At 26.7% G+C, this 21862-nt stretch overlaps 6 protein-coding genes and 1 long non-coding RNA gene across 8 annotated transcripts; 4 read left to right on the top strand and 3 right to left on the bottom strand.

Annotated features, from left to right (window-relative positions):
• The first annotated feature begins 4471 nt into the window (after positions 1–4471).
• Positions 4472–8952, top strand: nvd (cholesterol 7-desaturase nvd). The gene is made up of 6 exons (XM_017900141.1): positions 4472–4561; positions 5678–5862; positions 5992–6158; positions 6307–6485; positions 7200–7580; positions 8708–8952. The coding sequence occupies exons 1-6, from the start codon at positions 4472–4474 to the stop codon at positions 8942–8944; spliced, it is 1239 nt and encodes a 412-aa protein (XP_017755630.1). The 3' UTR covers positions 8945–8952.
• On the bottom strand, positions 7292–8313 carry LOC108547563 (uncharacterized). The gene is made up of 3 exons (XR_001890214.1): positions 8198–8313; positions 8037–8132; positions 7292–7365 (listed from the first exon to the last, which is right to left on the bottom strand). It is a non-coding gene; the product is annotated as an uncharacterized LOC108547563 (long non-coding RNA).
• Positions 8953–9479: 527 nt separating the features above from the next.
• On the top strand, positions 9480–12741 carry cN-IIIB (cytosolic 5'-nucleotidase IIIB). The gene is made up of 6 exons (XM_017900142.1): positions 9480–9560; positions 11280–11378; positions 11510–11579; positions 11703–12055; positions 12182–12412; positions 12643–12741. Exons 1-6 carry the CDS (start codon positions 9534–9536, stop codon positions 12739–12741), a joined length of 879 nt encoding a protein of 292 aa, XP_017755631.1. The 5' UTR covers positions 9480–9533.
• A 980-nt stretch (positions 12742–13721) lies between these two features.
• LOC108547530 (TP53-regulated inhibitor of apoptosis 1) lies at positions 13722–15001 on the top strand (the record flags this gene model as incomplete). Its single annotated transcript, XM_017900097.1, has 2 exons — positions 13722–13868; positions 14921–15001. Coding segments are annotated over exons 1-2 (228 nt in total), but the record flags the coding sequence as incomplete, so codon positions are not given.
• A 154-nt stretch (positions 15002–15155) lies between these two features.
• LOC108547540 (tRNA modification GTPase GTPBP3, mitochondrial) lies at positions 15156–18019 on the bottom strand. 2 transcript variants are annotated; one of them, XM_017900108.1, is made up of 5 exons: positions 17942–18019; positions 16655–16828; positions 16340–16560; positions 15517–16229; positions 15156–15396 (listed from the first exon to the last, which is right to left on the bottom strand). In XM_017900108.1, exons 2-5 carry the CDS (start codon positions 16758–16760, stop codon positions 15156–15158), a joined length of 1281 nt encoding a protein of 426 aa, XP_017755597.1. In that variant the 5' UTR covers positions 16761–16828; positions 17942–18019. The 2 variants fall into 2 exon arrangements, with proteins under 2 accessions (XP_017755597.1, XP_017755598.1); XM_017900109.1 differs by lacking the exon at positions 17942–18019 and adding an exon at positions 17275–17413.
• On the top strand, positions 17724–19964 carry Hinfp (Histone H4 transcription factor). The gene is made up of 5 exons (XM_017900107.1): positions 17724–18219; positions 18447–18783; positions 18908–19223; positions 19347–19644; positions 19713–19964. Exons 1-5 carry the CDS (start codon positions 17737–17739, stop codon positions 19938–19940), a joined length of 1662 nt encoding a protein of 553 aa, XP_017755596.1. The 5' UTR covers positions 17724–17736; the 3' UTR covers positions 19941–19964.
• Positions 19965–20231: 267 nt separating this feature from the next.
• Rad60 (DNA repair protein Rad60) lies at positions 20232–21732 on the bottom strand. The gene is made up of 6 exons (XM_017900096.1): positions 21590–21732; positions 21421–21499; positions 21160–21259; positions 20839–21036; positions 20591–20735; positions 20232–20524 (listed from the first exon to the last, which is right to left on the bottom strand). Exons 1-6 carry the CDS (start codon positions 21663–21665, stop codon positions 20232–20234), a joined length of 891 nt encoding a protein of 296 aa, XP_017755585.1. The 5' UTR covers positions 21666–21732.
• Between the last annotated feature and the right edge of the window lie 130 nt (positions 21733–21862).

Raw genomic sequence — 21862 nt, 5'->3', positions numbered from 1 at the left:
AGAAGAATGACGGCTGCTATGGCTGACAAATGGGTTCGCCAAAAGAAACGTAAAAAGTTCAAGAATTCGAACACAAAATACCTGAAATTTGGAAGATTTGGAAAAGTACAAGACAGACGTAAGAAGAAATTACGTAACATGTAGGAAGACAACAGTAGAAGACATTACGTTAAAAGAAAAAAATGAGAAAAATGAAAAAAGATAAAGAAAAGATTGGTGATATCTAATTCGAATATAAATTTTTAAATGGAATTATATTCAACAAATTAAAAGGAAAAGTGAAATTGTTAAATTTTTCTGAGATACATTTTCAAGCTTACAAATTTAACAAAATTACAAATTAAAATGAAGAAAATGTCATGATAAAAAGAAGTTTTTGGAAAAAACAAACTCTGAAAATAAAAGTATTCAAAACATATTCAAAACACAATATAGTAAAGTAATTGTAGTTCCATATAAAAGTTACGTCAAAATTATAAAAATTGTGAAAATCAAATTTTTACAGACTATGAGAAATGAAAATTGACATACTAAATTAATAAAAGTGAAATGTAAGTAGTGTTAAATTTAATGCATAATCCAAAAGTGGCAACGATGTATGATATATAAGTAAGGTACATTTAAATTACAACTTCCAGATACCTCAATAAGTAAAATTAAAAAATTGTTTAAAGTTATCAGCTGAAACTGCCAAAAAAGAGAGAAGGGGGAAATAAAAATAACTAATTTGTTATCATTTACATACTTACATATCTAAATTAATTAAAAGAAAAAATTCAAAAATCTATCATTTAGATCAAAATTTTTTATTCCGATATTTGTGTTACATGTTATGCCATACACAGCATAGAAAAAATTCAATAAGAAATGTTAAAATTATTATTGACTTTCAAAAGTGATTACTCTAAAAATTGATTTTTCGGAGAAGATAAAAGTTCTTAATTTAAATGATAACAATAAATGTAAATAATTTAAGAGATGAGTGGAGTAAAATGTTGCAAATTGTTTTGATCAATGTTTTGTTATCAATGTATTTTTATGTAAGTAACATTATTAATGAAATATTGATCACCTTCTAATTTATTGTTCATGTTTCCTTATTCGTTAAATAATTAGGTCGTTAAGTTTGCTTCTAGTTTGTTGGTCAGTTGTTAATTTCCAGACGTTATGAGAATTTCCAGTTGTTTGTTAAAAATTTATTCGTGTTTTTTTTTATTATTATTATTGTTAAGTTTATCATTCTCTCTTGTTTTCGTTAATGTTAACATGCTCGATGTTAAGTTAATGCTAATCTCCCAAACTCCGAAAATTGAAGTTAACGTTGATCCGAGTTATGTTTTTGTTTTACGTTTGAAAAGTTGAAAAAATACATAATTTATGTTGAAGGTACACGATGTTTACGCATAAGATATTGAAGGATAAATTATGCGCAAAAATAATCAATATACTTTTAGCGTAAAATATGTGCATTTAAACGAAATTCCACGCGGACATTGTTTGTTTTTATTGTTGATTAAAAAAATCTGTTTTCCATTGTTCATTGTTTTGTAGAAAACAAATTTTTTTGCTGTTGCGTTTTATTAAAAATGATATTAAAATTAGATTTAAAAATTAGTTAAAAATTGGTAAAAAAAGAAAAAAAGAAATTGTTTCAAATTTAACGAAGAAAAGAAAAAAACAGAATCCATAAAAAAAATGTTAACATTATTTTCTTGTTTGTCTTTAATTCTCTTTTTTTGGTTTTCACCACAGTGCCTCCAATTACTTAATCGATCACGTTAATTGAGCGTTAATGATATCGTAAACTGTGAATGAATGACTTACAGTTAGAATACTGATGTTATATTATACGATAAAATACATAAATGAATTAATTGTCGATTTAATTCATTTATTTATTTGTTCAGAAATTGTCGAATGAATTTTAAGATTAAGAATTTTTTATCATTGATTATTTACTGTGCTACTCAATTACCGAATGAGTGAATGATAAAATTAATTGATTCATTTGTTCGATTATTGATTATCTGACGTTTGTGTGTGTCGGTTCATCGAACAATTATATTCTTAAATTGTAACAGTGTGTATTCAATAAAATATTAATGGAAAAATATATCCAGTGAAGTAACCGCAGATTCGTGTGCTTGTTAATTAATATAATTTGTATCTACTCTTAAATAGCGCGTGTGTACAAGTGAATTTTTGCCACTACTATTAAACGTACGATTTTTCGATCTTAATGTAAACACTTGTAAACATTAATGAACAACGAGAGAAGAACTGACTATTAAATGTATATGAATAATGTAATTAAATAGCTACAACGTATCGTAATTTAATGTATGAATTATATAAATAAATATATATTTACAAAATTATTTAATTAATTATTATATCGAATCTCCAAATTTCCTTTCATGATATATTTTTCTCCTTTTTCCCATCATCCTTTGTAAATCGTAATTTATTAAGTATTTCTAGAGTCGATACTTGCTTCTTCCGCTAGAAACAACTGTTTAAATCGGAACTTGGTTGCGTTACTTATAAATTCCTGTCGACCTTGAACTCTCTAAGATTTCAAATTTTATATTTACCTAGATCTTTCATTCCCGGGCTTGAAATTCAAATGACGTTTCTAAACATATTCTTCACATTAAACGTACAAAATTTATAGACTAGCCGATTTCGTCTGAGATTTACCGAAAAACATCGTAGACTAATGATGTAAATTGATGTACGATCGTAAAAGTCTGGAAGAAGAGAGGAATGAAGGGAAGACAAAGTGAAAGAATTGAAAAAACGAAAAACAAAACAGGAAGAAAATAAATGCGGAAAAGCGTAGGACTAAAGATAGAAACAATCGGAAATCGATTGGTAGCATCGATAAAACCTGGAAAAGAAAAGACATGGAGGGTAAATAGAAGCAGAACGACTCGCGATAAAAGAAAAGATATGCAACAAGGACTTGGAAATCGGTCGTGGCTGTACATAATTCTAAGCGGAAAAATGTGGTAATCGATGTGATCGTTCGATCGACATTTGCTGAAAAGGCCAGATATACGATTTGTAAATGACAAGTATTCCTGAACATTTGAATAGCCACGATGCGTTATGTATTACATTTCATAAGCAACTCGTAATGTGGCTTTCGTAAACAATTAATCGTTATAATTTACAAGGCTCTGATTGCAAATGTTACGTTTTTCAGTTACGATATATGTATAACTTATTATCAAAGGAAAGTTATACTAAAAATATAAGTATAAAAATAAAATCAAAGGAGGGTGATATAACAAATAAGTGAAATTTTGCAAATAATCCAAATAAAGTATTTTGAAATACAGATTCGATACTTTTTCAAGTAAATAGCAAGAAGAATTAGTTCCACGATTTTTTCATAACGTTAATTATTAATGGTTAAACAATTATTTCTGGCGGAAGAAAATTGCGCTCAAGTACAAATTACAGATGAGATCGATTAAAAGACGATGAATCTTCCATAATAGATGCTGTTGAGGATCTTAGTACACCTTGGAAAGGTATAAAAGGCTCTGTCTAAGGATGAAGTGGCTCAGTCGTTCGAAAAACGATCGAGGGTTCGGAATCCGTCTGGTATGTCCTTCTGTGCGTTTCATCTTCACTTTTTCCACCTCGATCGATCTCTTGGGTATATCTTCTAAGATCATTACTAACATCGTATATAAACAAAATAGCGTATCAGATGTGACGTAATTAAAAATCAAAGTATAAGAAGTTTTCCAGTCCAACTTTTTGTACTTACTGTCAGAAATTCGATACCTTCTAAATTAAAGAAACACAAAAAAGCATACTGTACGAGATAACATACTAAAGTTCGCGTGAATGTGAAAAGAACTAGAAAAAAGAAAAAATAAAGAAAAAAGGTATAACTAAAAGAAAGGAAAATTCGGCTGGACTAGAACTGACAACCGATCTTTGTTTCATGAAAAATTCGTATCTCCAAAATAACCGAGCAAAAATTACGAATGCAGAAGCGAAGAATTAAACATAACAAAGTTTGAAAGACAAGTGTACGGAACAGGTGTAGAAAAATATTAAAAGAGGGGGGCAAACAAGAGCAACGTGAAGAAGAGCAGGAACAGTGGAAGGGGAAGAAAAGAAAGAAGGAAGAGAAGATAGAGCAAGAGGTAGAAAGTAAAGAACGAAGAAGATAGGTAAAGGGAGAATGATAAAAGAAGGAAGGGAGTAAAGAGGAAAGAAAGAAGGAAAAGTAGAGGTGAGAAAGAGGACAAGAGAAGGAGAAGAAGAAGGAAGGAAGGAAAAAGAGAAGAAGCCGAGTAGAAGGAAAAGGAAAGGAGAAAAGAAAGAGAGAAAGAGGGGGAGTGAGAGCAAGGAGAATAAGAGAGGTGGTTCCGAAGGTGTTCCGGAGGGACAAGTTTTTAGAGTGCACTTGCTTTTCTTCGTTCGGGGGCAGAGGGTGAAGAAGACAACGATGGCCGGATGGTGGAGCCTCGGTGGTGCTTTTCTTCTGCTTTTTGGTATTCTCCTTGCTCCCTATTTGTACAAGATCAACTGGATCAAGGTGAGTCTTCTTCGATACCATTGCCCGGTTTACCTACTTATATCGCATCTTTTACTTTCCTCTTCGTGGCTCTTAAAATTCAAAATGATCGATATTTTTTTGTTTTTAGAAGAAATATGAGAGTAAATAATATCACATCGATATATTGAACTATCAAAACAAATATTATTAGTCAATTAATATTAAAATGGCAGGAAATGCTGATAAACTGCTCTTCGAAATTATATTTTACACATTTTTAATAATGTACGTAAAACAAATAATAAAATTTGTTAGATTACGCTGGTAAAAGTAAAGATTTAAAAAGTCCGATGTAACTTTAGAACTGCATTGGGTTTCCATGAAATTACCATTAAATTTCAATCGAAAAGGGATCAACATTGCTTCAAAATACTCCGATATTTCAACTGTTACTAAATCTGATTTATTTTTTCCTTCAATTTTAAAAGAAAATGGAATATAAACTTTATTAAATACTACTCCTTATCGAAGAGAAAGAATTATAAATAGTGTATTGACATTAAGTTAGATAAAATAAAGTAAAAATCAAATTAAACTGAACTAACGTGAAATAGAAATACGATTATTTTTAGTAAAATATTCGTATTAATTTCTCGAAAATGTAAAAGTAAAGGAAAAAACTTACAAATTCGTTGACGTTTGCACTATTTCTCTATTTTTATCGGTCAAGTCCATAAAGTTTTAACGCAAACGACACGCACGGGTGCGAGCACAAGCCATCACGATGACATTATGTTTACAAATGAGGAAGCAGATTTCTTTTTGCGCGTGACACCGTAAAACTAGAAGAATCTTTTTTCTTCGTATCAGCGATTCTTCCTATCCTTAAAAGGAAACCATGATATACTTCAATGTTATATTAAATATTTCAAAGCAAAAAATATATTTCTTAAGATTAATAATTATTGTAATTATTATCCTATTTTTAAATTTGTAATTCTACTTTTTTGAAAAACATATTTGAATTTTATGTTAAATTATCGCGAAAACTTATCATAATTAAATTTATATATTTTATTATTATGTCAATCAACTTCATATATTGTCTTTTTAATAACGAAAAACTTCAAAAGTAAAAACGGATTCTTCTTTTAGGATCTAAGATTAGAAGGTGATAACAAAACAGTTTTAGCAAATCACTTGGAGTCGAAAAAACGCAAATTGGGTAAACTTCCACCGGTTTATCCAAATGGATGGTTTGCTTTATTAGAAAGTTCACAACTAGAAAAGGGTCAAGTTAAACATGTAGCTGCACTTGGACAAAATTTTGCTGTTTTCAGGTATTTTAATACTTACATCTGAGATCCAAGATTCCTTTACATATGACGATAAACTTTAAAAATTCTTAGAAATATAATTTGTCGATATTTATGCATATTTAATAATAATATTTAGTAATTCATTTAAAGAACAGATAACGGGACGATAAGGATTTTAGACGCTTATTGTCCACATTTGGGTGCAAATATGGCAGAAGGTGGTCGTGTAAAAGGCGATTGCTTAGAATGCCCTTTTCATGGTTGGCAATTTCGTGGTTCTGATGGACAGTGCAATCATATCCCATACGCCGACAAAGGTAATCGAATTTATAACTTCATTCGATTATTTGTTGTTTTTAAGCAGGATAGATGCTGTAATGAATATTAATTAATGTTAGTTACATAAAGCTATTTTTTTATAATAAATTGTATTATAAAATTTTAATATTGCATACTTAATTTTAGTGCCACATATAGCAAGAACAAAAACGTGGAAAAGTTGCGAAGCTAACGAAATTATCTTCGTTTGGCACCATGCAGAGGGATTAGAACCAAATTGGCAACCGCAAACAATTAGTAACGTTTTAAACCGAACGTGGCGCTATCAAGGTCGAAATGAATTTCTTATCAACTGCCATATACAGGTCAGTTTAATCGACTTAGATACAGTTTTTTATGTAAACTACTTGCTTATTTTGTGACATAACAATAATGAACGGATGAATGTGAAAATTTAAATTGTACTTTTGCTTCCAAGAAATTTAGATTTTAATCTTTGAGTGGCGTGTATAAGTTTCTATAAACAAAATATCATAAAGTTGTATTCGTATAACATGTAAAGATTAAGGATAATTGAGGTACAAATTACTTAGATTGATCATGGAAACTAAAATCAAGGAAACCAAGTTGCCATTAATGTTTAGATCGATAGCGATCTTTTAGTATTCTCCTTTTTCTTTTTCCTTTTTTAGATATGTGTTAAGTAAAGCTGGTGGATATTTGAAATAAGAAATGGATTTTGGACTCCTTGATTGCAGCCTCCATGATGAACCCTAAGAACGATGGTCGTTGTTTTGGGTTTGAACAGGTAAGGAAATAGCAACTATCATCCCCAAATTAAGGAATAATTAAAATAAACAATAAAACAAGGAGAATTTTATGATTAATACGATAATTTAAGAACTACCTATAAATAATCGAAAATTACGAAAACAATTGCCTATGCATAAAATGTACTTCGACTTCTATTTTATACAATGTCACGTTAGAATTTAATGTAACAAAATATTCATAAAATGATACAATTGCGAAACATTATACAAGTATGAAACATATATAAGTATTATTACATTTTTCAGGAAGTTGCAGAAAATGGTGCTGATTCAGCACATCTTAGCGCAGTGCATGGACCAGCAATATTTACGAAAATTACAAATTTTTTCTCTTCTTTTGCTCGTCATTCATGGACAAACGTTAATTGGGCGCCGCATAACTCTTTCCTAGAGTCCCAAACTTCCGAGAAAACTGAAACGGAAAAAAAAGATGGTGAAAATTTAAGACATAGAGCATACATGACTTTAAGACACAGCCTGATTTTGTTCGAGAAATTCGAACTTTTACAATTGGATGTAAACGTTCAACAAATCGGCCCCGGTTATGTTGAATTAATGATGCACTCATCTTTGGGATCTATGTGTATTTTTCAGACAGTCACACCAATGGAACCGCTTTTACAAAAGGTTCTAAATTGACGTAAAGTTTCAAGTATATATTTAAAAGTGATAAAATTTTAATTTTTATAACATAAAATTCTTTGAAAAAATAAGATTTCTTATGAGAATCTAATAATGAACGTATTTAGTAAAAAAGGTTTGAATTTGATGAAAGTTTACTTTAATGATTTTGCTTTAAATTAACCTATTTCTCCAGGTTTTTTCAAAAAGGGCTGTATTTTAATATTAAAACAGAGTATAGAATAGAGAGCTTAAAAAAGTAATGTACTTTTGCTGAATTTTTTATAAAAAAACATAAAATCTTTAAAAACTGCTGAATGCGTTAACTGACTCGATGATTTTTAAGTATATTATGGAAGACGAGACATTGAATAACTTTTAATTACATAATTGCTCCCCGGTTTTAGTTTTTGATATATTTTCAAAAATTACTTATACTATTAGATTAAATCATTTCTTTACGTGTGTCATATATGCGTTGCATCTGCAAGGAATCGTTGCTCGTCTAATGTTATATAAACACTTCGCGGCCACAGGCGAGTTTAACACAACGGACAACTGAAAAAAAAAAATCATAGTGTAGCTACTTCAAACCAGCCTAACCTAATTAAAGATGATATTACTTTAGGTTAGGTTGGAATAAATTATTATTCTAGGCACAGCCGCGCCATCAAGCTACGCAAGTTGACATTCAGTCAGCTGAATCATTGAAATCGATTAAACTTAATCTTTCTATCCACCCGTTACATAAACTAGACGAGTAACGATACACTAGGCAAGAAGCGACCCCTTGAAAACGCTACGCGTCCATGACACATAAAGGCAGAACTCAATGCAGGAGTACCAACAATTTTTGCAAATATCTTGGAAAAAGAGGCCGCAAAGAAGATTATACAACATACATTCTTCAAAGTCATCGAGATCGTATTTCTTTTTTTAATATTGAGATAATACAGCTTTCCTTGAAAAAAAGGAAACAGAAAAAAATAAATAGATTTAGGGCATAGTCACTAAAATAAACTTTTACCTTGAATTTTCATTAAAAAAATTTGTTATTTTGCATTATTTTTTGTATTACATATAAAACAAATTATTTTTTTTCTAATTATTATTACTATCATTTGTATTACCAGGTGACCCATTTAATATACTCTCCTCCGCTGCTTGGTCCATACGCTAGCATGTTATTCTTAGGAGAGTGTTTAATGTTCGAAAGAGATGTAGCTATCTGGAATCGAAAGAAGTTCGAGAAGCAACCTCTTCTCGTCAAAGAAGATAAAAGCATACTTGCTTACCGCAGGTGGTATTCCCAATTTTATTCACAGCATAGTCCAAGTTATCATTCCGCTATCAAATCTTTACAGTGGTAGCAATATTTTCCATACTGGAACAAATTTCTGTATCTTTGATGGCACTTAATAAAATTTTATATGAATAATAATTGTTAGAAGAATAATATTAACGACTATATTGAATAAATACTTTTTTAATGTAACAAAATATATACGTACTGATTTCGTTCGTATAATGTTAAGATTTTTAAGAATCTTAAAACCAGTTGCAAAGTATGATGTATTTAATCTAAAATTCAAATATATAAACGATTATGTTATTATTTGTAGGCACTATTAAATATTCTTCCTCATAGAAGATGTATGTACATACATACATTTTCATATTCCTATTTATGTTTTAATAAGCACTACTTGAGTGGAACTACTAGGGTGAAATTAATAAGGATTATTTAAAAAGTTATTCGAATTTGCATCAATTCAAAGATCAAAATTTTCACGTTGCTCAAACTCACTAAAGAAAGGGGAAGTCACGTGACAGATAGAGACTTTACGTACTGTAGCTGATTGGTTAATTGGATCTGTGATGGCTTTACTGTGATGGCACTTAAAAAACAGTTAAGTTCTTGAATACATAGACTCCGCGCTCATTGTGCAAAAGAAAAACATGACTGCCGAAGTAACTCTGGATAATGTAAGTAATTTAAATTTTTCGCGGTTTTTGCTCTTAACCAATAGCATTTGATCTTGAGCTACTTCGAAATTTAATCAGTCATTATGTTAAAACTTAACCTTTACTTTATTCATTTTTTTCTATTATTTATTTCTTAATCTATTTTAGTTGTAAATTAAGAGTCAAGAGATTAAGAGATTAATAATTAATATTTAATAAAGAAACAATTTATGGTTATAGAATAAAAAAAGGTAACTAAATAAGTACTGCTTCATCTTTATACTTACCTGTTTTGTCCTGTCAGTTATCTAACGCTCTTAAAACATTATAACTCATCTAAATAATAAAAAATAAGAAACAAGATATAATATAATGCTGTTATAAAACTATGTGAGAAAAGTGTAATAGTAGTTAATATAGGAAAGAATGTATAATAATTTTTATTCATATTTAACAATATTAAATTTTAAATCGTTTCTATAAAAACAATACAAAGTCAATGAAAATATTAATCTGTACATAAATTAAAATGGTAAAGTAAGTACTTGTCTACTATTTTTTTCACGGTGTTAATCATTATCAGTTACTAGCTAATATTATGTTATACTATTATATTAGACTATAACATTAATAATAATAACCATTACACATACTACTTTTTATTAGTATGATTATAAAACTAATAACTAGAGTAAAAAAGAATAATAGAAAACAATAAAAAAAATAATAAAAGAATGGTTATATCATAAATTTGAGCTTATAAGTATTATGTTATTACATATAATGAGTAATAAATTGGAAGACAAAACTAAAAAGTCTGTGACACAATATTTAAAATTAATCTGTTATATAATAAAATTTGTATTTTTATAATTTTCATTTGTACATTTTTCAAAAGTTAATTCATTTACAAATTGAAGTAATAAATCTAATAGATTGTTAAATAATAATCAAATAAAAAACATAATGAACTAAAAATATTAATTTAACAAATTAACCCTTTGCATTCAAAGATTTTTTGCTATAAAAATATAATAATTCGAAGCTTTTCTTAAATGTTTCTAAGCTTGGTGATGTCATTTATACTAAAATAAAAAAAGAAAATCAAATGTATTTCATTCCAATATTTCATGTGTAGTTACTTATAATTTAGTTATCGCCTCATATTTGTTAGTTAAGCTTCAAGATATTAAAACAAACAGTGAGTGAGAATCATCACTCAAGTTTTTTTAATGTTCATATATTTATACTTTCATACTAAATAAGTTTTTGTTCAAATACTCTAGTTAATTACTATAACAATTGAAAACTTTTTATAATACAATTTTGTAATTATATCAAAATGTATGTAATATTATAAAACAAATAATATTAATGTTATTTTTTAAGAGATTGTTTTTTTATTAAAAATCTCATTTGTCTTTAAAAAAATAAATAAAAAAATATGACAAAAATATACTTCTAAAAATAGTCTTAAACTTGAAAAACAACAATGTGCTAATGTTGAAAGAATAAAATATCATTTTGAACCTTCATATCCCATATCTTTTAAGACAATTACATAGTGAAGATGACAAATGTAAAGACTTCTTACATTAAATACTTCTTACATATAACATGTAGTTTCTTAATTTTGTTGTAAATGTAATATATAGTTAAAGAATTTTAATTGATATTTTGCTGTATTTAAAATTTGTATATTTTCTTAAATAATTCTTTACATTTTCTCTGTTAATGTAGTTCCCAACACTGAAACTAGACCATGTTTATATTAAGGATAAAAAAAGTCTATTAAAAATAATAAACACAATTTTGAAAGATGGAAGTAATTCTTTACAGGTATAGATTTCTTTCATATCTTTTTTTATTTCATTTCTTATTTTTAATATTGATTTTTTACACATAAATTTGTATCTTAAGTGTGTATACACATTTATAATTGTTAACTAATTTAAAATTTTCACTTTTAGGTAGTTACTGATTTTGATTTAACTTTAACAAAGCAACATATCAATGGAAAGAAGATTCTTACTAGTTTTGGTATGTAAATATGTAAACATTATCTCCTTTATTCACATATTAAGGTTTAATTGTGTATATACAAAATAAAATAAAATTGTGTTTTATGACCTTATTTACTGTTTTGCAATTTTTTAAAACTAGGAATCTTTAGTAGGTGCAAGCAACTTCCAGAAACATACAAAGAAAAATCAAATCATCTTTATAAAAAATATAGACCAATTGAAATAGATCCTAATTTATCAATTGGTATAAAATCAAAAGCAATGTCAGATTGGATACTTGCAGCTGAGGAAATAATGAAAGGAATACCTTTTAATCCTAATGAAATTCCAGAAGTATGCAAGAATTATGGACCAGATTTGAGGGATCGTACCAAAGACCTTTTAAAAATGTTGTATCTTGCTGAAATTCCAATACTAGTCTTTAGTGCTGGATTAGGAGATATTGTTCAAGCTATGCTAAAAGACCGAGATGTTCTATTTAATAATATAAAGGTAATAACTTTTTAAATATACTTTCTTTTTTATAAGTCTAGTTACTCAAATATTTTCAAACTTGTAATAGTATGATAATGAAATAATAATATTAATATCTGTAACAATTAAGGCTTCAATTTTTAGATAATTTCAAATTTTCTCAAATATAAAGATGAAAAATTGGCAGGATTTCAAAATGAAAAACTAATTCATGTTTTCAATAAGAACGAACATGCAATAGAGCAAGATTATTTAAGATTTCTTGAAGGAAGAAAAAATATTCTTTTAATGGGTGATACCATAGGAGATGCATCAATGGCTGATGGAATAGAAAATACACGTGCTGTATTAAAAATTGGGTTTCTTTATGAAAATGTAAGTTATGTTATATGAGGTTTACGTAAATTAAATGCTATATACATAAATAATTATAAAATTATTATTCAAATATTTTGTTATATAACATTGTATAGATATAATTCTTTACTAGAAATAATATTTGATTATATATTAATTTAATAAAAATTGACTTCAATTATTATTATATTACTCTATATTAAATTAAATAATCTAATGAAACAAATAAAGATTTTGATCTTTTACAGGTTGAAAATAGTCTGTTTTCATATATGGAAGAATTTGATATTGTCTTGGTTGATGATCAAACGATGCAAGTTCCAATTGATATATTACGATTATTATAACATATAACAAATAATTAAATAGAATTTTTTAATTTTTATTGATAATATCCAGATCTTTAATTACTTTTGCGAACTTTTAATTTAATTGATTTAGTTGTGATAACATAATAAGATCTATTAAATATATTTTATTGATAATTGATTTTTGTTATAATTTTGTATACTAAATATTTACAATATATATATGAAAGTATTTAGAATTGATAAATTTTATTAAAATAATTGAATAGAAATGTAATTTCCTGTATCCAAATTTGAATAAAGCTTTAAATGAAATATTAAATAGATAAAACCTTATTTAGCTTCTATAGCATTAATATTTTTAGACTCAAATTTCAATATGCATGTGTTTTTATTTTTTCAAATTATAATTGCTATTATTACATTGCAAAAGGAAAAGATTTTCTTTCGTGAACGAAAATAAAATAAATCAAATTTTATTAAGAGTCAGGTTCTATTAAATATTCATATATTCACAAAATTCCCTACAAAACCACGAACTTTCAATACTTACGAAAAAATAAGTTGAGAACCATTAATCACTGATTAACCTGATACATCATATACGATACTAACCACAAAGTATTTGAGCTTTCCGAGTATTGAAGCTTAATCATATTTCATCTTAAAAAATTTGTTAACGTAAGTTACTGTTAAACTTTTCTTAATCAAAACTATTCGTTCTAGGATAATGAATAATACTTTTTTTATATAAAAAAATGTCATAAAATAATATTCAATCTAATGTGAAACAATTCGATTAATCGATTTTGATCGATATTAAATGTTATAAAGTCGATAATAAATTAGAAATTGAATTAACAATATTTAATATAAATTAATTTTAATTGACTTTTAATCCCATTTATAACCAGTAATTGAAAAATTATACCTTTTATAGACATTATTAACTTTTTAAGAAATGAAAAATTACTTATATGAATTTATCTTCCAGACTTGATAATAAATAGAAAAATTAAATGGATAGTATCGCAGAAGCTTGTAATAATCTTAAAAAGGAATATGATGAGTGTTTTAAAATTTGGTTTTCTGAAAAATTTCTTAAAGGAGATTTAGACGATTCAATGTGCTCACATCACTTCAAATTATACAGTCAGTGCCTTAAGGTATTTAAATTGATTATTTTCTTATATTCATTTTATATTAATTAAATATTTAATTTAAATATATTAAAATTAAAACAAAAATATCATGGAACCAAAATATGAAAGTGATATTCTGAAAATTATTCCTCCTACAAAATTTTGTAATTTTACAAAAATATAATTTATTGCATTTATAAATATTTCGAAAAGTTGAAATTCGAAATAATTTGACATCTCGACACTATTTATTATTTTTTGCATGTATTAATCTTTGAAATCAAATACTAAGAAAATATACAAAATATGTTGTACATGCTGACAAATTAAAACACTTGCAATCTATGGAATATGTACATTACATGACCCAGTTTTCTCTACGTGAGTAATTAAACGAAGTTGTTACAATACAATTAATCGACGATGTAATACTGATGTAGTAAATTAATATTGAATGTTAATATGTTAATATGCAAATGATAAAATAAGAAAAAATTTAATTACTTTAATTGAAATAAATGTAACAATAAGCTATGGAGGCTTGTAAAGACTTAAAAGCTAAATATGATCGTTGTTTTAATGAATGGTTTTCTGAAAAATTTTTACATGGGTTTTTTGATGATAGTGAATGCGCACAATTACTTAAAATTTATACTAACTGTGTATCCGTAAGTTAACCCAAACAAAAAATAACCTTTCATTTTTGTGTACTTCTAACCTTCTTTTTTAGTTATTTAATATTATATTTTTTTGAATATTAAAAAGTTGAATAGTTTTAAAAATTTACTTAAAATGTGAATAACTATATGGATCATATTGCTTATATTTTAAAATCACGAACCTTGCAAACCTTTAACTTTTAAAATAAATTAATAATAGTTAAACACTTTTAGATGTTAAATATTTATTTAAAAATTTCACAATTGATGAACCTCAATTATTCCCTATTCCTATTATTGTTTTATATTTTTATAAATTTCTTGGAAGTTTTTATTAATTTCATATTTTATTGTAAAACAATGATTAAATTATTAGAATTTGTAAGATGTACATTGTTCTTTATAATTATGTTTTAGAAAGCTATGAAGGATCAAAATATAAATCTAGATGAAGTGAATATAATTCATTTGGTAGCAGAAGAAAAAAAGGAAACTGAAAATTAATAGTTATATTTTACATAAAATTTTTAAAAATTTTTGTTATGCAAATACATATATTTAGATAAATTATTTTTATTATTGTAATATAATCTACAATTATAATTCCATCTTCATGAATATATATACACATGAATATTAATTTTTAAGATTTTTACTTTCCTATACAAAAATCTTTAAAAATAACATCAAGGATTTCTTCATTACTAATGGAACCAGTTATTTTTCCAAGCTCTCTTACTGCACTTCTTATATCTTGCAATGATATAGCTATATCATAGTTTGGTACTTCAATTTTCTCTAAATATAATTTAAGATAATCTGAAACAAGTAATAAATGGTTTCTGTATCGTGCGTGGCTGATTACAGGATTTTCTTCACATGGATCTCCACATCTGAAATTAAAAATAATGTAGTAAAATAAAGATGTTTTATTTGAGGATAATAAGTTTTCTATTGTATATGTCTTATACTTAACATTCATAAATTTTTAAGTTTATAAGTGAAATACTTACATTTCTTCAAAACATTGTCCTAATGCATTTATAAGTTCTTTTAAACCTTCTTGTGTTTTACATGATACAAGAACAACATTTTCGTGCCGCCATTTTTCTTTATCTTCTTTATTGAGTAAATCTACTTTATTTAATACTGTAAGAACTCTTTTTTTATCTATTCCTAGGAAATTCTTATATTGCTGTAAAAACTCATGCAAAGGAGTTGCTATATTAATTTCTGCACTAATTACACATATAATAAAATCTGCTCTGTGTGAATGTTCTTTAGCTTTTCTAATGCCTGCTATTTCTATCTCATTTTCTGGATCATTTCTAATCCCTGCAGTGTCTGCAAGAATCATTGGGTACCCACAGATATTAGTTGTTAGCTGTATAACATCCCTTGTTGTCCCAGGTGAAGATGTTACAATAGCTGCATCTTTTCTAGAAAGAAGATTTAGAAGACTGCTTTTTCCTACATTAGATTCTCCAAAAATTGTTACATGTATTCCAGTACGTAGAATTTCTCCCTTTCTTCCATCAGCAAGATGTTGTTGAATTTCTATAGATAATTTTTTTACACCACTTTTAGTATCTTCTAAGACATTAGAAGTTATATTGTGCTCTTCAGAAAAATCAATATAGGCTTCTAAGCCAGCAAGAATATTTAAAAGTGTAATACGCCAAGAATCATAAAGACAACGAAGAGAACCATTTACTTGATTAGTAGCCTGTTGAAGTTTTAGTAGATAATGTCATAATATAATACAATTTTAGTAATATAATCTGATTAAAAACTATATTTTCAGAATAGATAATACTACATTACTTTCATTGTTACCTGCTTACGTTGTTTTTCTGTTTCTGCTTCAATTAAATCCCTTATACCTTCAGCTTCAGTCAAATCTAATTTTCCATTTAAAAGTGCCCTCTTTGTAAATTCTCCAGGAGATGCTACCTGAAAACGTAGTTTTGACAATGCATTTAAAACTGACATCACTACTGCTGGACCACCATGAACATGAAATTCTACAGAATTCTCTCCAGTAAATGAATTAGGTTCTGAAATTTGTTATTCATTAAATATATTAATCTTCTTTCGTACAATGTATGTATTTTCAATATTCATTTTATGTGTAATTTTGAATTATGTTACCTGGAAACCAAAGACATAAACCTACATCTAAAATTTCCTTAGTCTCAGGATCATGAATTTTTCTTAAGAGAGCTATTCTAGGTTTTAGAACAGATATTTTTGTCATATTTTTTAAAGCTAATGATGCTTTTGGTCCAGATACTCTAATTACTGCTACTCCACATTTACCATATCCTTTAATATAAAAAGAAAATTGTTATTTGTTGACCAAATTAAAATAATAAATGGAATCATAAATTTACATAGTATAATTATTAAATAAATAAAATAGATTAGAAATAGATAAGAAAATATATTTAAAACAATTTTTTTTTTAATTAAATGAAATCAATATTTTTTCATTAATGTTATATTTTAAATTACTAACAATAACTTCGTTTCATTAGGTTTAATTTTTATACTAAAATTTCTTTATAATTTTTTTGTATTTAAATATAAAATATTTTTAATATTTGAATTTGCAGTTATGACACGCATGCGCAGTTAAAATTGGCGGAATGTGAAATGTCTCATCGCAAGAAGCAGTGTCGATTTAACTCTATATTATGATAATATATTGCGTATTAATTTTATTAAAATACAAAGAATGTAAATAAAACAAAAAAGAAAATTGTAATAACCAGAAGAAAGTGCGTAAATTGTGGAGGATCTACATTCACTAAAATATCTTTGCAGTAGAATCAGTGAGAAAGAAGTTGTCTGTCTCATTCTCATAGAAGTAGCAGTTAACTTCCACATGTTTTTATTTAAAAATATTCGTAATATTTCACTGTTTAATACAAAAATGTTAGTAACTTCATAAATATAATATCACACTTTACATTTATACTTATTTCATATTAGGTTAGAATCAGGTTAGGTGTTTAAGCGCAGGTATTGAACATACCAATGATGAAAGGAATATAAATAGACGTTAATGATTACTTGAACATTTTCATTTTAAATAAAAGTAAAATATTTGATTTAAATCAATGAATTTTTTATGTGTTTGATTGATTTCAATAAGTTTGTATAGTAAGGCAAAACTAACAGTTGAATATAATATAAAACAAGTTTACGTTTAGTGAAATAAATTAATAAAAATGGCAGAATTTACGAAAAATCTAATAACTAGTAAAGATGTACAAAAACGATGTGACGATTGGGTAGAGTCACAAAAAGTATTTACATATACGGATGAAACACAGTGTAAAAGAAAACAAACAGATGACGATGATAGTTATAATACTGATTCTGAGTTTGATTCCGTATCAGAATGTGGTACAAAAAGAAGAAGAGTTGGTTTACCCCTAAAACGTGAAGTTTATCATCTATGTTGTGAATGGACTGGTTGTAAATACGAAGCAAATCATGTTGAAAGATTCGTAAATCACGTAGCTGCGCATGTGTCCGATTTAAATACGCGGACCAATGAGAAAGAAATCAATGTTTATGTATGTCAATGGAGCGGTTGCTTGTACGAGAGTAATGATCCCGATGAAATTTCTAGACATGTCAATTATCATGCTTATCATACAAAATTAAAATGCATTGGATCGAATATTCGTACTAGAATTAAATTACCTGTAAGAAATTCAAAATTTTTATACTACATTTTATAAGTAATTAATTAAAATAAAAATATTTTTTAAATGCACCTATTATTCTAATAAATATTAATTAATTTTATTACAAAAGTTACAAAAATAATTTTTTACTATAAGAACATTGAATATCGCATTAAACTTTAATTTAAATTTAATTTTTACATTGTAAAATGTTTATACAATTTTAAATGTTAATTATATTTCAGAAATGTCGCAGAGATTCAGAATGGAAGAATGTTATTGATCTTCCAGCACCACTTCTTTGTCGATGGGAAGAATGTTTGAAACATTTTAGGAATTACCAATTATATTTATATCATGTTGCTGCACATATTGAGGAAGGGCCAAGAGGCAATAAAATTGAAGGAGGTTTAGAATGCAAATGGACTGGTTGTGGCAACTTGTATCCTAGTCTATACAAATTGAGGGATCATATACGACGTCATACAAAGGAAAAAATTGTTGCTTGTCCTGATTGTGGTGCTACTTTTGCTTCTAATACAAAATTTCATGTACATTGTAAGCGGCAAATTCCAATTGATGGTAAATTTAAGAATTTTTATTTACTTATAAATAAATTTTTTATATACAAAAATATTTAGTACTGTAACTATTTTTAAAAAATTAGGTGTATGTATATTAAATAACTTGGTTTAATTATTATTAGTTCAGGGATTCCAATGTTCTCATTGCAATAAGTTTTATCCTACTGAAGGAATTTTAAGAGATCATATGCGAATGCATGTTTTTAATTATAAATGCAGCCTTTGTGATATGAGTTGTGAATCACCAGCTAGTTTAGCTAAACATGTTAGATATCGACATGTTTCTACAAGGAGTTTTCCTTGCCAACTTTGTAGTCATGCTGCTAAATCTCAACAGGATTTAGACTCACACATGACTGTTCATACAAATGGACCTAATTTTTTGTGTCATTTTGAAGGATGTTTGTATAAATGCAAAGGCGCGTATACTCTCGACAGGTATTTAAATTATTCTTGTATACCCATTGACAACTTAAATATAAAAAGAATAAATAAAAATTAATTTTTTTATATTTATTATGAAAATTAATTTTTGTCATGGTAAAAAAATTATACTTCAAGGCATATCGAACGAGTTCATAGTATGCAGGTGCGATGGTATTGTTGTCATGAATGTCCAATAAAATATAGAAAAAGTTATAGATTAACAAAGCATTTAATTGAAACACATCAATTACAATTACCTAGCGGACATACAAGATTCCAATATATTCATGATGAAGATGGTTGCTATAGACTACAAATGGTCAGATATGAAGCTGTTGAAGAAGAAACAAATCCTTCTATTACCCAAACAAAAATACAAAATAGAAAATTTAAAATTAAATTAAATAAAAATTGCAGTGTGCCTCAAGTTGAGGTAATATTTCTCTTTGGAATATAATTTATTAAAAAATTGATATATTAAGTTGTTCTGTAATTTATTAGATTTTTGAAGACTTGGATGAAGAAGGGGAGGAGGATGAAGAAACCAAAGCAAAAGAAAAGTCAGGAGAAAAAAATAACGGAGGGAAGTCTATGCCCGTGATATCGAATATTCTGATATCGATTGACGAAACTGATGCTGAAGGAAATATAATTAGAAGTAGAGTTGTGGAAGCTCAGGAAACTATGGAATTACCACCTTCTGAAGGACCACTATTAATTCTGACATGAATTAATTTCAATCAATGGATAACATTTTTTAATAAAATTTGATGAAAATCAAGCTTACATTTTTATTACAAAATAACTAATAATCTGTATATTTTTTCACTGTATATTATTTAACTTTCATTATTAATTAATACTTTATATATCATCTGAAACAAATTGGTAAATTAATTAATTTGAGATAACATAATTCATGTCATTAAGTAAATAATCCACTGGAAATATAAATTAAATTATTTATATATTAAATAAGTTCACTAAAAATATTTTTATGAATAGAAATAACACTACTATTTAGGAAGATAACCGAAGATCAAAGCAAGCTATATCCTCTATTTCTAAAGAATCGGGTGTATCTGTTATTGTAACTAATTCTCCATCAAAGTACAATTTAATTTTCGGTTTCTCAACATTTAATTCTTGAGCACATTTTTCTATTAGAGATTCGAAATTTTCATCTCGATTAACAGAAACAGTTAGACTTTTTTTATTTGTTGTTTGTATTTTTATTACACAGATATCTTCATTGTTTTTTTGCTCAATATTTTTTGGATGTACGATATTGTCTTTCTTAATAATGCCTCCTTCTGTAAAAATATTTTCCTTTTTTAATTTTTATTTAAACGAAATCAAAATACTAACGATTAATTTACCGAGTATGTCTATGACAGACAAATTTATGGAAGCTGGTGTATCATTTTTCTTAATAGTTTTATCTCTTTTTGTTATTAAAATTTCATCTATTGATACTTTTTCTAAATTAGCAAAATATTCAAAAATTTTTCGAAAGTTTTCATTCTGAAACAATGCAATTAATTTTTTTTTTATGTATGTATGTACTAAGCATGCCATAGTTATACTTATTTGGTAGACTTAGAATTGTGTATTTATGATTACATACTCGACAAATATTCAAACGATGTACATCTTTTGATTGCCACAGAATCTTAATATTTATTTCATAATTTTCATCCTCAGTACAATGTGAGTTCTCATTCATATTGTTTTCAACTATGAATAAATCATTTTCAGCAGAATTTGGTTTTCCTTCAACAGAAACAATTTCCAGATCAGAATCTGCATCTGATACATTTTTTTGCTAAAAAGACAAAGATGAAAGTAAATATGTAACATATTTCAAATAATTAGTTAATAATTCTTAGAATCATTAATTAGAAATATTGTTTATTTTTCTATGTATGCTATTTTTAAATTAATTTACTTGTTTCTGTCTTGCTGATCGACGCTTAGGAGTATTTCCCTTGTTTCTTGTTTTCCGATATGTTCTTCGTTTTATTATAGTCTTGTTAGGAACTTCAAGTCTGTAAGTTAATAGCTTATATAAAATATGTAACAAAAAGGTTTATATCTATGAGAGCACAGTAAAGGAATATTAATGAATTATAGTACATGTAAATATAAATTATAAAATACTATAAAAACTAATTTTTTATGAACTTTATTCTATATGTATCAGACGTGCTTCAATTCTTCGTTATTTTCCTGTGTTTCTTCCTCCTTTTGGACATCACAGTGTAATGATGTTTGTTTCTTCTTCAAAGCTGTAAATAAATTCGAATTATATCATATATTTTAATATTATTTTTTGAAAAGTAAAACAGTAACAAAAAATTAAATATTCATAGATGTACCTTTCAACTTTGCAACAGAATTTAAATATACATCATCATCATCCTCAGATGAACTTCTTAACTGCACTATTTCCATTATTTGATATTCACAATTTTTTATACGATATTACTCCTTAATGCTACAAAGATAATGATATTCAAGCAAAACGGATTTCTGTTACTTCATATAAAAAGACAGGGTTAGATTCAATATTTTCTAGATAATTTAAAATACCACAATGAATTTTTCATTTACTATGTTAAAAAAAAGAAGAACAAAATATAAGTAACTGA

The sequence above is a fragment of the Eufriesea mexicana genome, unplaced genomic scaffold (genome assembly GCF_001483705.2).
Source record: "Eufriesea mexicana isolate 0111107269 unplaced genomic scaffold, ASM148370v2 scaffold1121, whole genome shotgun sequence".
Classification (NCBI taxonomy): Eukaryota; Metazoa; Arthropoda; class Insecta; order Hymenoptera; family Apidae; genus Eufriesea; species Eufriesea mexicana.
This window is presented reverse-complemented; position numbering and strand designations above follow the sequence as displayed.

Coding starts and splice junctions, on each gene's coding strand:
- LOC108547540 (XM_017900109.1), bottom strand. CDS start 17,392: ATGTGGAAGTTAACTGCTACTTCTATGAGAATGAGACAGACAACTTCT. Junction 16,230..16,339: donor CAGAAAAACAACGTAAGCAG/GTAACAATGAAA, acceptor AAACTTCAACAG/GCTACTAATCAAGTAAATGG. Junction 15,397..15,516: donor GGACAATGTTTTGAAGAAAT/GTAAGTATTTCA, acceptor TTTTAATTTCAG/ATGTGGAGATCCATGTGAAG.
- nvd (XM_017900141.1), top strand. CDS start 4,472: ATGGCCGGATGGTGGAGCCTCGGTGGTGCTTTTCTTCTGCTTTTTGGT. Junction 4,562..5,677: donor ACAAGATCAACTGGATCAAG/GTGAGTCTTCTT, acceptor TTCTTCTTTTAG/GATCTAAGATTAGAAGGTGA. Junction 6,159..6,306: donor TATCCCATACGCCGACAAAG/GTAATCGAATTT, acceptor ACTTAATTTTAG/TGCCACATATAGCAAGAACA.
- Hinfp (XM_017900107.1), top strand. CDS start 17,737: ATGGCAGAATTTACGAAAAATCTAATAACTAGTAAAGATGTACAAAAA. Junction 18,220..18,446: donor GTACTAGAATTAAATTACCT/GTAAGAAATTCA, acceptor ATTATATTTCAG/AAATGTCGCAGAGATTCAGA. Junction 19,645..19,712: donor GCAGTGTGCCTCAAGTTGAG/GTAATATTTCTC, acceptor GTAATTTATTAG/ATTTTTGAAGACTTGGATGA.
- cN-IIIB (XM_017900142.1), top strand. CDS start 9,534: ATGACTGCCGAAGTAACTCTGGATAAT. Junction 9,561..11,279: donor CCGAAGTAACTCTGGATAAT/GTAAGTAATTTA, acceptor CTGTTAATGTAG/TTCCCAACACTGAAACTAGA. Junction 12,413..12,642: donor TTGGGTTTCTTTATGAAAAT/GTAAGTTATGTT, acceptor GATCTTTTACAG/GTTGAAAATAGTCTGTTTTC.
- Rad60 (XM_017900096.1), bottom strand. CDS start 21,665: ATGGAAATAGTGCAGTTAAGAAGTTCATCTGAGGATGATGATGATGTA. Junction 21,500..21,589: donor TTCTGTTGCAAAGTTGAAAG/GTACATCTATGA, acceptor ATTTATTTACAG/CTTTGAAGAAGAAACAAACA. Junction 20,525..20,590: donor GTCTGTCATAGACATACTCG/GTAAATTAATCG, acceptor ATATTTTTACAG/AAGGAGGCATTATTAAGAAA.